We start from the raw sequence: 12876 nt of genomic DNA, 5'->3' as shown, positions 1-12876 counted from the left end.
GATGGTGGCGGCCAGAGGGCAGAGCTGTCTAAGTCAGCAGGGTGGAGGCCTGTGGACCTCCCTCGCCCACAGTGGGCGCTCAGAGTCAGATACAATTACTCACTCAGTGTATCATAATTACTGCAAATAGCCCATTAAAGAGAAATTATCATCAGGATGATATTAGCAGACAGCGGGGGAAATGAAGAAAGAAAAGTGCTTATTCCCCATTGTCCCTTAATGGGAACAGCGGATGTGAGGTGGCAGCAGCCTCACATGGTTGCCCTAACTTCCCAGCACACAGGGCTGCTCTGGAGTGGCACAGAGGGTGGCCTGCCTTGGGTTCACTCCCAGAAGCTGCTGCATCCTATTCCTCAGCCCCACATCCTGAGCCCAGGAGGCCCTGGGAAAGCCCTGTCCCAGGCTCCTGGAGTGACACCCAGAGGCCCTACAAATCCCAAGAACTAGACATCCAATAGACATGGAGGCCTGACCTCAGGCCTTAGAGTCTCCCAAAAGCCACTAAAACGGTAGAATCTGAAGAGAGGTGTGGTCTATAGGGAGTCGGAGTAGGTTGCAGTGTCTGGAGAGGAAGCAGGAAATCTTGAGAGTGGAGGGACAGTGAGTTAAGGGCTCCTGGACAAAATGCCAAGGCTTGCTCCCTCTGGCCCCTGGAGAGACCTGGAACCAGGCTTGCTAAAGGAAACAGGCCTTCACTAAAAACTGGATTCAGTGTTATACCAACCTCTCAGCAGGACACCAGGAGCCTATGACCTGGGCAGAGGGTAGAACAGCCTCCTCTGAGAGACTCCCTAAAGCAATGTGGTTGCAGGGCTGCAACTGGCCATTGGCAACAATGATGTCCAAGAAGCTGCCAGACCACAGCCTGGAAACCTGTCGGGGAGGTCCTACCCCCACAAGACCCCTGCTCCCCTCTGAGGAGCTACAGTACTCTGTCATCTGTAACTACTGTAGGACAGCTAACCACCAGCAGGTGGCAGGCAGGATAAACGTCCACTGTGTGCAACAGACCAATCAGGCTAAGAAAAGGAGCCTGAAGAGTGGAGTATGAGGGCAGCAGGGGCCCAGGAAATGCGGCCCTGAGAACACCTGGACTGATGCCAGTGTGTCCAGTGCTCATCATCGAGTACCCCAGAGGTCAGTGGCACTATTATTACAGAGCTGAGGCCCAGTGAGGTCACATCATAAACCTACCCAAAGTCAACGAAGTTCAGAGTAACAAAGGAGAGAGAGAGAGAGAGAGAGAGAGAGAGAGAATGTAGTCATTAAACAAGATAAAGCTTAATGGGAAAATGTACTCACCAATAAGATTAGAAGGCAGAGAGACAAAAAAGTAAGGAAGTTTGCAAAAATGTAGGGATGATCCAGGAGGCCCAACTTCCTAGGGTCTCCAAAGGGACCCTAGTCATGGATGGTGCCAGGGGCCTACTGGCTTTGCAGGGGACTAAACTCAGGACAATAACCTAGAACCTTCAGGAACTGTAAGATGAGCCTCCAGACAGACAGATTCACCCAAATCCAAGTAACAATGGGGAAAGGTTTTGCACACCACTGTGGGACTTTAGGTCACTTGTGCAATGAATAGGAAAAAAATTCCAGGAAATAAAAAACAGTCACGAGGTTGGAGAGATGACTCCACAGTTAAGAGCACTGGCTACTCTTGCAGAAGACCCAGGTTCGATTCTCAGCACCCACATGGTGGCTAACAACTGCCCACAACTCCAATTCCAGGGACTCCAAAATCCTTTTATGGCCTCTGCTGGCATTGCAAGACATGGGTACACTTACACACATTCAGGCAATACACTCATACACATAAAATAAAAATATTAAATAAAATATATTTTGAAAATCCAGTTGCATACCAAGGCTTAGCAATAAGGACTTGCCAAGCCTCACAGAAGCTCAAAAACAAAATGCCTTGAACATGCTGACAAAAAGGGACTCCCAACAGCAAATTCTATACCCAGCCAAATTATCACCTGGCGTGAGGAGATAATAATGACATGATTGGATTGTGTAGGTCTCCAAACACTTGCCTCTTGAGCACTGTTCTCAGGAAGCCTCTGGAAGGTGCTCTCACAAGAGGAGGAAGCAGCCAAGGAGAAGGTGATGATACAGGTGAGACAGGCAGGTCTGGCAACCAGCCATCTGGGAAAGTGTCCGGGAAAAACACACTAACTAGGATACTTGATACAAGGTTCTGTGTGGGAACTGTGTGAAGTGAGACTTCTAGGGCATATAGAAAATGCAGGAGAATCTATAATAGCCACAGAAAAAGCCAAACAGGAAAACCAGGAGTAATTATTAATTCCAGGAAAATCAGGAAGCTGCTCAGGGAAGAGTATTTAATTATACTATGTTACTGTATTTGGACAAGAACAAAATGTATATAGTCATTATAATGTAAACTCAAGATATTTCAAGATATTTTTGTTTGCTTTTTTTTTTTTTTTGGTCTTTTTGAGACAGGGTCTCCCTGTAGCCCCAGCTGTCCTGGAACTCACTATGTAGACCAGGCTAGCCTCGAACACAGAGATCCACCTGCCTCTGCCTCCCAAGTGCTGGGATGAAAGGCGTGCGACACCATGCCTGGCTGTTTGCTTTTTCTTAAAAAAAAATTATTTTTTTTATTTTATGTGTATGCGTGCATTGCCTGCATGTAGGTAAGTGCACTCGTGTCGTGCGATGCCTGTGGAGGACAGAAGAGGCTGTTGGATCCCCAGAACTGGAGTTATGGACAGTTGTTAGCTGCCATGTGGGTGCTGGGATTCGAACCCGGGTCTTCTGCAAGAACAGTCAGTGTTCTTAACCATTGAGCCATCTCTCCAGCCTCGCCTATTTATTATTTTTAACATTTTATGTATGTGAGTGTTTTTCCTACGTGTATGTAAGTGCACCGTGTGTGGAGTGCCCTGCTGAGGCCATAAGAGGGTGTTAGATCCCCTGGAACTGGAGTTACAGATAGTTGTTAGCCTCATGTGGGTCCTGGGAATTGAACCGGGATCCTCTGGAAGAACAGCAAGTGTTCTTAACCACTGAGCCATCTCTTCAGCCCTCAAGATGTTTTTTAAAGGTTTATTTATGTTTATTTTATGGGCCCAGCATGCTTCTACTGCTCGACTCTGCTTATTTTCATTTTATGTAAATGAGTGTTTTGTCTGAATCTAAGTATGTACATGCCTAGTGCCCATGGAGAACAGAAAAAGATACGGGGCCAGGTGTGGTGACGCACGCCTTTAGTCCCAGCACATGGGAGGCAGAGGCAGGTGGATCTCTGTGAGTTCGAGGCCAGCCTGGTCTACATAGTGAGTTCCAGGCCAGCTGGGGCTACAGGGAGATCCTGTCTCAAAAAGACCAAAAAAAAAAAAAAAAAAAACAACCTTTTTTAAAATCTATCTTTGAATCAGTGTACAATGTCTGTGGACACCAGATGAAGAATAGTTGTGCTGGGGATGGTGGCACACGCCTGCAATCCCAGTACTCAGGAGGCACAGACAGGAGGGTTTCCAGTGTGAGGCCAGCCTGGTCTGCTTAGTGAGACTGTGTCTCAACAAACAAAGAATACTAAGCCTTCCCTTGGAGGGGTCGGAGGTTCAGTCTAGAAGAACAGCATTAAAGACTCAGGAGCTGTTGTCTTGCTGAGCAGGCATCAAGGGTAGGCAGGAGACCGCCTGCTTTCATTTTAAATCACACACACACACACACACACACACACACACACACATATATGTATATATACATATTTTTTTTTCACATCAGAAGGGTAATGTGCCGGTGCGTAACAAGGTTTGAGGGTGGCACATGTCACGCATGTGTGTGAACACCCAATCATCATGCTTAGGAACCACAAAAGGATCAATCTTTTATTATATTTGATTTTTTTTTTTAAATAGGGGTGTCAGGGTTGGGGATTTAGCACAGTGGTAGAGTGCTTGCCCAGCAAGTGCAAGGCCCAGGGTTCGGTCCTCAACTCTGGGGAAAAAAAATAGGGGTGTTGGGGACTGGAGAGATGGCTCAGTGGTTAAGAGCACTGACTGCTCTTGCAGAGGACCTGGGTTTGATTCCCAGCACCCATATGGCGGCTACAAACCGTCCTCCACTCCAGTTCCAGGGGAATCTAAAGCTCTCTTCTGACCTCTGCAGCATTGCACAACATGGGTGCACTCACATACATGCAGGCAATACACTCAAACACATAACATAAAAATAAAAATTATTTTAAAAATATTTTAAAAAATAGGGGTGTGGTCAGGTGTGGTGGTGCAAGCCTTTTGTCCCAGCACTCTGGAAGCAGAGGCAGGCAGATCTCTGTGAGTTCAAGCCCAGCCTGGTCTATGTAGTGAATACCAGGCCAGCTGGGGCTACAGGGAGCCCTATCTCAAAAAGATCAGAAAAAAAAAATAGATGTGTTACTAGATATGGTAGTACACAACTTTAATCCCAGCACTCAGGGGGCAGAGGTAGGCAGATGTCTGTAAGATGGAGGCCACATAGGAGTTCCCTCCCCTCTCCCTTCCCTTCCCTGATCCTCCCCTGTCCCCTCTCCCTCCCCTGTCCCCTCCCTTCCGTGCCCCTCCCTGTGTCCCTCTCCCCACCCTTCCTCTCCCCCTCCCCCCTCCCCTTCTCCTTCTCCTCCCTTCCCTTCTTCCCACTGGTCCCTCCCTCCTGCCCCCTCTCATCCTCTGTCTCCTCCCCTCTTTCCCCTCTGCTTCTCCTTCCCCTCCCCCCTCCTCTTTCCCCCCAGGGCCAATGCCCCTCTCTCCCTTCCTTCCTTCCAGTCCTCTCCTGCTCTTACCCTTCCTTAATTTTCCTCCCCCCATCCTCTCTCTCCCAGCTTTTCTTCTCCTCCCCCTGTGTCACAGCAGCCCTCCGCAGTCCGGTTCACTGGGTTTGCATTCTGTCCCTCTAGAGCTGAGCCACATTTTGGGTGCTGCGCTCACACCTTCCACCCTGGAGTAACAGGTCTCAAAGAGGCTGCTGCGTTCCAGGTCCTCGGGCAACCCAGCCAGCGTCTCACACACCCAGACGCATGAGACACAAGTCTGCAAGTGCGTCCTCCCCACACACAGCCGAAGTCAGTCACACCCCACCCTGGCAAAGCACAGCCCTTCCTTGAAATGCAGCGGGGTAGGAAGTGCCAGTCAGGCAGAGCCAGGGCAACAGTCAGGGCAATGAGTGGGAAGGACGGCGGGCACAGCTCTCAGCTGCCCAGTTGCAAAGATGGCCTGCCCTTTCGGGTCCTGGGAGCCATGGTTGGCCTCCATCCGGGAAGAAAAGCCCTCAGGTTAAAGAGGGCTGGCTGGGGAATCTGGAGAAGCCGGGGTGTGGTCTGAGGTTGCAGTGCCACCAAGAGGGGCCCCTAGAGAGAGCTTGGCAGCTGCCCAGGCAGCCTGCTAGGTATGTGGCATTGGGTAGCACTCAGCCCCTCCAAGCCTCAACACCCTCTGTAGAGTAGGGGACTGCCACCCCAGGGTCACTCACTCCAGGAGTCTAGCAGGTCTTGTGGGTCTGACACACAGACTCCTGCCGGGTCTCCGGCTCATCTCCGAGCTAGCACCAGGCTGTGAGGAGGTAGGGCAGGCTGCAGGGTGAGACTGATGGGTGGCAGAGGAGTCCCTTGGCTCTGTCTGGTGAGGTGAAGCCTGAGCGTGGGGAGGAATGGCCTCCAGGCTGGAACTTATCACAATTGTCTTAAGGACAGCAGACCCTGGTGTCAGTGGGCAAGGGGTCCTAGAGCCCCAGCAGCGAGCACGAAGGTGGAAGCAAGTGCCAGGTCCGAGGGGGACAGCAGGAGGCCCAAAGCTTGAGGTGGGCAGAGGGGACAGGCTGGCATTCCAGGGTTGGGTGGGGCCTTCAGTTGATGACTTCACGGCAGAGAAGCTGAGAAGCATCTCCGGCTCCCGTCGGTTGCAGGTTCCCACACCCCGCCCCCAACACGCTCCTCCCCGGCCCGGGGCTAATTGGCTGTGACAGCTCAGGCCCTCAGCAGCTGAGCAGTGTCGCTGCGAATTAGGCAGGCGCTGAGCCCGCCAGTCGCAAATTACTCCGCCTCCGCTGCGCAGGGCTGAGCTCTGGGCCAGAGTGTGGTGCGTGTACCCGGCAGGTCTGACCGTGTGGGGCGTGTCCCCCTCCTCATGTGGACCGAGGATCTCACCCTCCCATCTTCCCACCGAGCCTCTGCCCCAGACACCCGAAGCTTCTTCAACCTCGTGGGTCCTGACCTGCCTTTCCTGCTTGGCACTGTCCCCTCCAGTCTCTGCACCCACTGCCTTGGGCTGCTTCCTGCAGCCTAGTGGCAAGGATGATACTTTGGCTTTACACATCTCTCACTAGAGAATCCTTGGGGCACAGACGGGAGCCCTCGCTCTCCACCACAAGACCCTCTGACTGAGGCTCAGCTGCATCCCCCTGCCCACCCAAGCCTTTTCCAGGAAGTCAGCACTTTTCCTCCCCCGGGTCACTCAAACAGTGTCCCCTGCCCCTCCTGCTGCTCTGGGCCCTGCAGAGGCTCTGCAGGGTGTCACACTATCATTTGTTACTGTGAGACATCCTCCCCATAACTTGCACTCCCCCACCCCGGATTTTCTTCTGCCCCCGGCCCCAGTTCCTTCTGCGGGGGAAGCTCTTCCTTGGGCTACCCAATCGGAGGAGTTCTCGCTCCCTGGCCCAGCACCAGCTGGCACCCTCTCTCTCCCAAACTCCGCCCAGCCTGCATTCCCCCGCACCAGCTGCCTCTGAGGAACGAGACCCTCGCCTCTCACCTCTGGCTGGGCTGTGTCATGTTCAGAACGATATCTCCACCTCCTAGAAGAACCGTAGCACACAGTAGGTGCTTAATCAGTGCTCAGATAAATGAATCCTCCCCTCTACAGGACCTCTCGGGTTTTGTTTTGCTTTTTTTCCCCAGACCATTCCTCCCAGGAGGCAGGGGCAGGGGGATTGTGGCCACAGTCACTGTGGGGTCTAGGCCTGGACTGAGGCTTGAACCTGGAAGAGCAAGGTAGGAGAGACCCAGTCCCTGCACACAGACGGGGCCTCGCTGGCCTCTGGCCTGACTCTGTGGCCTCAGGAACTGCTGACCAGGCAGCTGGGCCCAGGACAGGGCTGGGCAGAGTAGCACGGGCAGGGGCTGGGCGAGAGGAGTCTTGTGGATCCTGACGACTGGTTCCCCTCCCTGTTGCTTTCTGATGAGCTCAAAGTTCCCACACTTCTTTCCAGAACAGCTGACTGATGAGGAGACCCCCTAGCTTGGGGCACAGCCAGCTTCTTCCTTGCACCCCAAGCCATTGTGAGAGACACTTTCTGGGCTAGTTGATGATGTTCCCAGCCAAGGGAGGCTGGTCCTTGTACCCCACACTTGGGGGTACACTTGGTTCAGCTCTAGCAGGGGCGAATCCTCTGTCTGAAAAGGCATTGAGCCCTCACTGATGGCACCAAGGCTCATCAGTGCAGGTGGGGAGGGTCTTTGCAAGTGAGGATGGTTTTATAGTCAGACCTCCAGCCTGGGCAGGGCGGGTTGAACTGACCCAAACAGAGCACTGACTGAAGACAGCAGCTTGAGAGTGGCCAGTGTTAGAGCCACAGCAGCTACATGGACAGGACCTGGCACTGTGGAGCTAGCAAACACAAAACCTATGCCTCCACCGCTCCACACCAGGTGTGTCTGTGTGAAGCCCATAGGCCTATGTCTGTCGGTGTGGCATGTACCCGAGAATCCTTGCCCTTGATGTAGTCAGCCCGGTGTATTAGCTAGGACGGAGGTGTCCGTGTGTGCATGTGGATATATGCAGGCACGTGTCCATATGTGCTGGGTTGGTGTCTCTGTGTGCACATAGCATTGTGTGCTCTCTTTGTGCGGCACTGGGGAAGAGGACACCGGGGTCTTGTCCTGCCCCAACCTTAGAGCCAGCTATAAATAGGAGCCAGGGAGGGGCTGCTGGCCTTCAGAGTGCAGGAGAGGGAACCTCTAGAGGAGTGGGGAGGGCATGGACTGCAGGAGAGGTGGGGCTCTCAATACCCAGCAAGCTCTGGGCTCAGAAATGGGCTGCCAGGAACTTGCTAGTTGCAGTGTAACAAGGCTCCTGGATCCAGGTTTTCACACTTTTCTGTACGGTTCATAGCCCGCTGCAATTCATGCTGCGTTGAGTTCTTTCCAGACCACAAGAACAGGCCCAGCCAGAACCCTGGGTGATGGTGATGCGGGGCAGAATGATGAGTTGGGGGTCTGGCATGGTCTCAGCTGGGTTCACTTTTCTAAGCTGGGTGGCTGGTACAAGGACCTGCCTGCCTTCAGCACCAGTGGATTCCCCAGGAGGAGGTGATGTCAGGCATGCCTGAGGGTGTGTAGACACACCCTGTCCAAGCTCTGCTGCCCAGGGGGACAGAACAGGTGAGTGTAGAAATGTGTCCAGTCTTTCTCCAGGCCCACTCTCTCACATCCTCCCTTAGCCTCTCCCTCCCACTTGAAAAGACTGCTGCCCTTACCTCTAGGAAGGAGACCATGAACTCTGGAGAGCTGGGGGGAGGGGTGGAGACGTAGCTTTCCTGTAGGACTTCCTGGTCCCCCTTATCTGCAGAGCGGGTGCATCCTTGGCCACCTTCGACATGCAACCTCAAAACTTCCTTCCTCCTGGGGGTGCATAGGGGGTATAGTGACCACCCATGGCCTCTCTTGTTAGTTCTGTTGTCCGTCATTTCAGTCCCCACTAGTTCTCAGGAGGCCTGAAGTAGAAGCATGTAAAGGGTTGCATGGGTGTGGGCTCTGGGTTTGGGCTGAGCTGATCTTATGAACTCCAGGCAGCCTCAGCAGCAAGATATCCCCTACCCCATACACTGTCCTTGGACCAGAATGGCAGGTGTGAGGGGGCAGGAGATCCAACCTCTGATACTCAGGCTCAGGAGACACTGCCCACTTAGAGCATCTGAGGGGCAGGTGAGGAACTGGGTGAACAGTGCAAGGAATTGCGTGGAGGCTAATCCTGCAGCCCAGACTGTGGCCCTTCAGTTTCTGTTATCCAGGTGGGTCCTGGCTGATACCTGATACAGCCATGCACATCTGCAAATGGACACACACACACACACACACACACACACACACACACACACACACTGGGTACCATCTGCAAAGTCCCTGACAGTCACCCCAACCTAGCCAGAAACTCACAGTTGCCTACCCTCAGGCTGCTGAAATCCTCCTATCCTCACCCCTCATCCCCAACTAGGCACAGGAGGACACACTTAGGCCTCCTGAGAAAGAGTGAGCCCTTTCCCAGGAGATTTGTTTGTAAGAATATCCAGCAGTTGCCACCTGGTGCTCTCAGCCCAGGAGCTGCAACCCTCACTGCACAGGGCAAGGGGAGTCAAAGGAACTTTCCCTTGAAAAAGATGTAGAAAGAACCATCTTTGTCTGCCCCACTTGGTCCTAGAGGAAACCCAGACAGAGGATGGAGAGAGGGAGAGGAAGGGAAGAAAGGGAAAGTAAAATCAGGTCTAGTCCCTCATGAACACCCCCCTCCCCAGGCCATGGAGAAACCCCAAGCTCACTAGCATCCTGAGGCTCCTGGGTACCACACTCAACACTACAGCAGAACATAAGGGACCCAAAGAGGACAGTGCAGGTCCTGGAGTACTGGCCTCTGAGAGACCGCATGCTTGGGGTGGGGATGGCCACAGCTGCTGCCACCCCTACCCCAAAGAAGTCCCGAGCTGGCCACTAGGGGTCTGTCCTGAACTTTCTCCAACAGAGGATGGCTCTGGGAGGGCCACTTCTGAAGTGGTGGGAAAGCAGTGTCTTGTGTGTTTTGCCTGACGTTTCCCTCTTGCCCCCCCCCCTTTGTCTTTTTGAGACAGGGTCTCCCTGTAGCCCCAGCTGGCCTGGGACTCACTATATAGAACAGGCTGGCCGTGAACTCAAAGAGATTCGCCTGTCTCTGCCTCCTGAGAGCTAGGGTTAAAGGCCTGCGCCGCCACGCCCTGACTGTGGCCCCTTCTTGAGGAGATGACTTCTACAACCCTCCTTAACAAGGCTGGCCTTGCAGGTCTCTCCACACTGAATTGGAATCAGTCCCTTTAACTCAACTCCAGTGCGGGTTCCTCCCTCTCCACAGCATTTCCTTCAGCAGAGGCTGCCTCACTGCTCCTGCCCAGGGTCCCGAAGGGCCCCACAAAGTCTCCCTCCAGTCTCATTCTAAAGCAAAGGGAGTAGAGGCAGGGGTGGCCTGCCTTTCTGGGTGATTCTCAAGGCTGCAGCATTTTGGCAGCTGGTGTGACGCCTAGGACTTTCCTGCCAGGAAAAGCATCGCTCAGCGTGAGAAGCATTCTGGAAGCTCCATTTTGGAGAGTGCCATCTCTGAATTCACAAACCATGGCCATTTACTGATTCCCTTCTCATGGTGACTGGAGGGAGCCATCAACTAAAGGTCCTGTAGTTGCCCAGAACTCTGTAGGGTAAGGTTCTTGGGGTTGCTTTAATCCCTAGCTGGGTTTGGGTCACCTGGGAGGAACAGCTGGCAAGAATTGCTGGGATAGCTCCTGCCACGCTGCCACCGGTACACTTGGAGTCAAGGACGCTCCCGCCTCTGCGCTGGCTTGGCTTGGGAAGCCCAGGCTCCTGGAGGGCTGGCCACCCCAAGCTGTCTTGTTTACCACCTGGTCAGTTTCTCCCCACCCTCACCATTCCTGGTCACCCAGAGCTCTGACAAAGCCCAGTTCAGGGACTTGTATTTTTCTATTCCAGGGGAACTTATAAGAAAAAAAAAAAAAAAAAAAAGCAAACCACAGACACACCAGCCAGGTCCCAGTGATTTTTGGATCTAAACAGATTTATTTTGTTTTTGTATGTTTTTTTTTCCTTTCCTCAGTTTTATAGCAAATGAAAAAGAACACAACAAAAAACAACACAACAAAACTTTAAACGAGTTGGCTAGTGTCCGGCTCAGAAGGCTCAGCAGGAGCCGGGTGTGGGAGTTTCGAAGGACGGAAGGGGCCCCAGCGCACCCGCACCCGGGGACCAGGCCCCTGCGAGGTGGCACCCAGCTCGGAGCGCGGAGCACTCACCGCCCAGCCTCTCCCAACTAGTCCCCAAAGCGACCAAACTTTAAAAAGATTCCACAAACGAAACACAATTTAAATGAAATAGAAACACGTTTCTACCCGCCCATGCCAGGAGGTTCAGGCCTAAGCCTCCTCTTTAAATTAGTTTTCTTTTAGAAATACTGTGCGTTACATTTTTTTTCTCTCTCACTTCTCTGGAAGTTTAAAATAAGATATATTTCCCCAGGAGTCATAAATACGATCTGGTGCATAGAGATATAGCAGCGCGGATCCGGGCCAGCCCCCACCCGGCTGAGCACGGCTCCCCCGTCCCCCCTCCCCCCGTCGAGTACAGCAGGACCGACATGGCAGGTAAGTTCCTCGGTTTCCCCTACAGGGACCGCCGGGCAGGGTTGGGGGACAAGCGGGCGAGAGGGCAGGCAGGGCCGCGGCCCTCGGAGCGGGCGAGCGAGCGGCACATGCGGGCATTCGCGGATCTCCGAGGGCGCGCGGGATCGGGGGATTCCTCCCGGTTTCTTTGCTAATTACCAAGCAAATAAATAGAAACGTAGCGAAAATAAGACCGCTCTAAAAATGAGGAGGAGGGGGGAGGGGGAGGAGGAGTTGTAAAAAAGAAGGGGCAAGGAAGGGCCGAAAGGACAGCGGAGAGGCGCGCCCCGCGGAGGCTGCCCGGGAGCGGGAGGCAGCGCGGAGGGCTCGGAGGTCGGAACGGAGACCCGCGCTCGACGTATGTACAAGTGGACGCTGGCGAGGGCAGAGCTGCGAGGAGGGCAGAGCCGGCTAGGGCTCCCGGTGTCCTCGGGAGTCTCGGTTCTCCGCGCGGAAGGGCCGCGGCGGCGTTCAGACAGACGGCGGCCCCGGGAGCTCGGAGTCGCCCACGCAGGAGCCGGGACTTCGCCCGGCGGACGCGGGAGGAACCCGGCACCTGCGGCCGCCCGGATCCCGGGCCCGAGTCCCAGCCGAGGCCCGCGCGGCCGGCGCCAAGTCGTCCGGTGGCTGCGACGCGCAGGGTCCGGCGCTCACAGGAAGAAGTCGGGCGTGCCTTTGGCCCCACCCGGGCCTGCCTGCGGCGGAGAGGGCTCCCGAGGGAAGCCGGCCCCGCCCGCGCCCCCGGGGCCGCCCCGGCCCGCCAACTTCTCGTATTTCTCCTTGTACAGGTCCCGCTCCTTGGCCAGACGCCCCACCTCCAGCTTCAGCTGCTCCACCTGGCTCTGGAGCTGGCACTTCTCGCTCTCCAGAATGTGCCGCTGCTGCACCCGCTTGAAGCGGCACGACTGAGCGTAGCCGCGGTTCTTGAGCGTGCGCCGCTTCTGTTTCAGCCGGATGACCTCCTCCTTGCTGAAGCCGCGGAGCTGTCGGTTCAGCTCGCGCACCGACATGGACACCAGCTGGTCGTCGGAGAAGCGCTCCTCCAGGCGCACGTGGTGGCCCGTGCCGCCGCCGCCGTGGCCCGCGCCGCCGCCGTGGTGGCCCGCGCCACCGTGGTGGTGGTGGTGGTGATGGTGGTGGGCGGAGTGGTGGTGGTGGGCCGCGTGATGCGCGCCGTGGTGGTGGCCGGCGCCCATGTCGTCCGCGCTGCTGCCGCCGCCGCCCGCGAAACCCTGGCCCCGGAAGGCCTCGTAGGCCGCGGCTGCCGGGTGGTGCGCGCCGTGGTGGCCGCTGCCGATGAGCGCCTCCACCGCGTCCTCGGGCGTCAGGTTGAGCGCCTCTGGGTTCAGGTGGTGCTGGTACCCGCTCATCCAATACAGATCCTCCAGCCCCGGCTTCCCCGACGCGCCCCCCACCGCGCCCGGGCCTCCGCTTGCCGGCCCTGGGGCGCCC

The 12876-nt window shown here is 55.1% G+C and overlaps 1 protein-coding gene and 1 non-coding gene across 2 annotated transcripts in view; both read right to left on the bottom strand.

The window, feature by feature from the left end:
- Positions 1–3756: 3756 nt before the first annotated feature.
- Positions 3757–3859, bottom strand: LOC115070623. The gene has a single exon (XR_003849772.1). It is a non-coding gene; the product is annotated as a small nucleolar RNA U13 (small nucleolar RNA).
- Positions 3860–11398: 7539 nt separating this feature from the next.
- Mafa (MAF bZIP transcription factor A) overlaps positions 11399–12876 on the bottom strand; it is a 1900-nt gene continuing 422 nt past the window's right edge. Inside the window, 1 exon segment of the mRNA XM_008834528.2 lies at positions 11399–12876. This exon segment is cut by the window's right edge and continues 23 nt beyond it. Within this exon segment, the coding sequence (XP_008832750.1) occupies positions 12075–12876 (802 nt within the window). The 3' untranslated portion in view covers positions 11399–12074.

The sequence above is a fragment of the Nannospalax galili genome, unplaced genomic scaffold, assembly GCF_000622305.1.
Source record: "Nannospalax galili isolate Female #2095 unplaced genomic scaffold, S.galili_v1.0 scaffold717, whole genome shotgun sequence".
Taxonomy (NCBI): domain Eukaryota; kingdom Metazoa; phylum Chordata; class Mammalia; order Rodentia; family Spalacidae; genus Nannospalax; species Nannospalax galili.
This window is presented reverse-complemented; position numbering and strand designations above follow the sequence as displayed.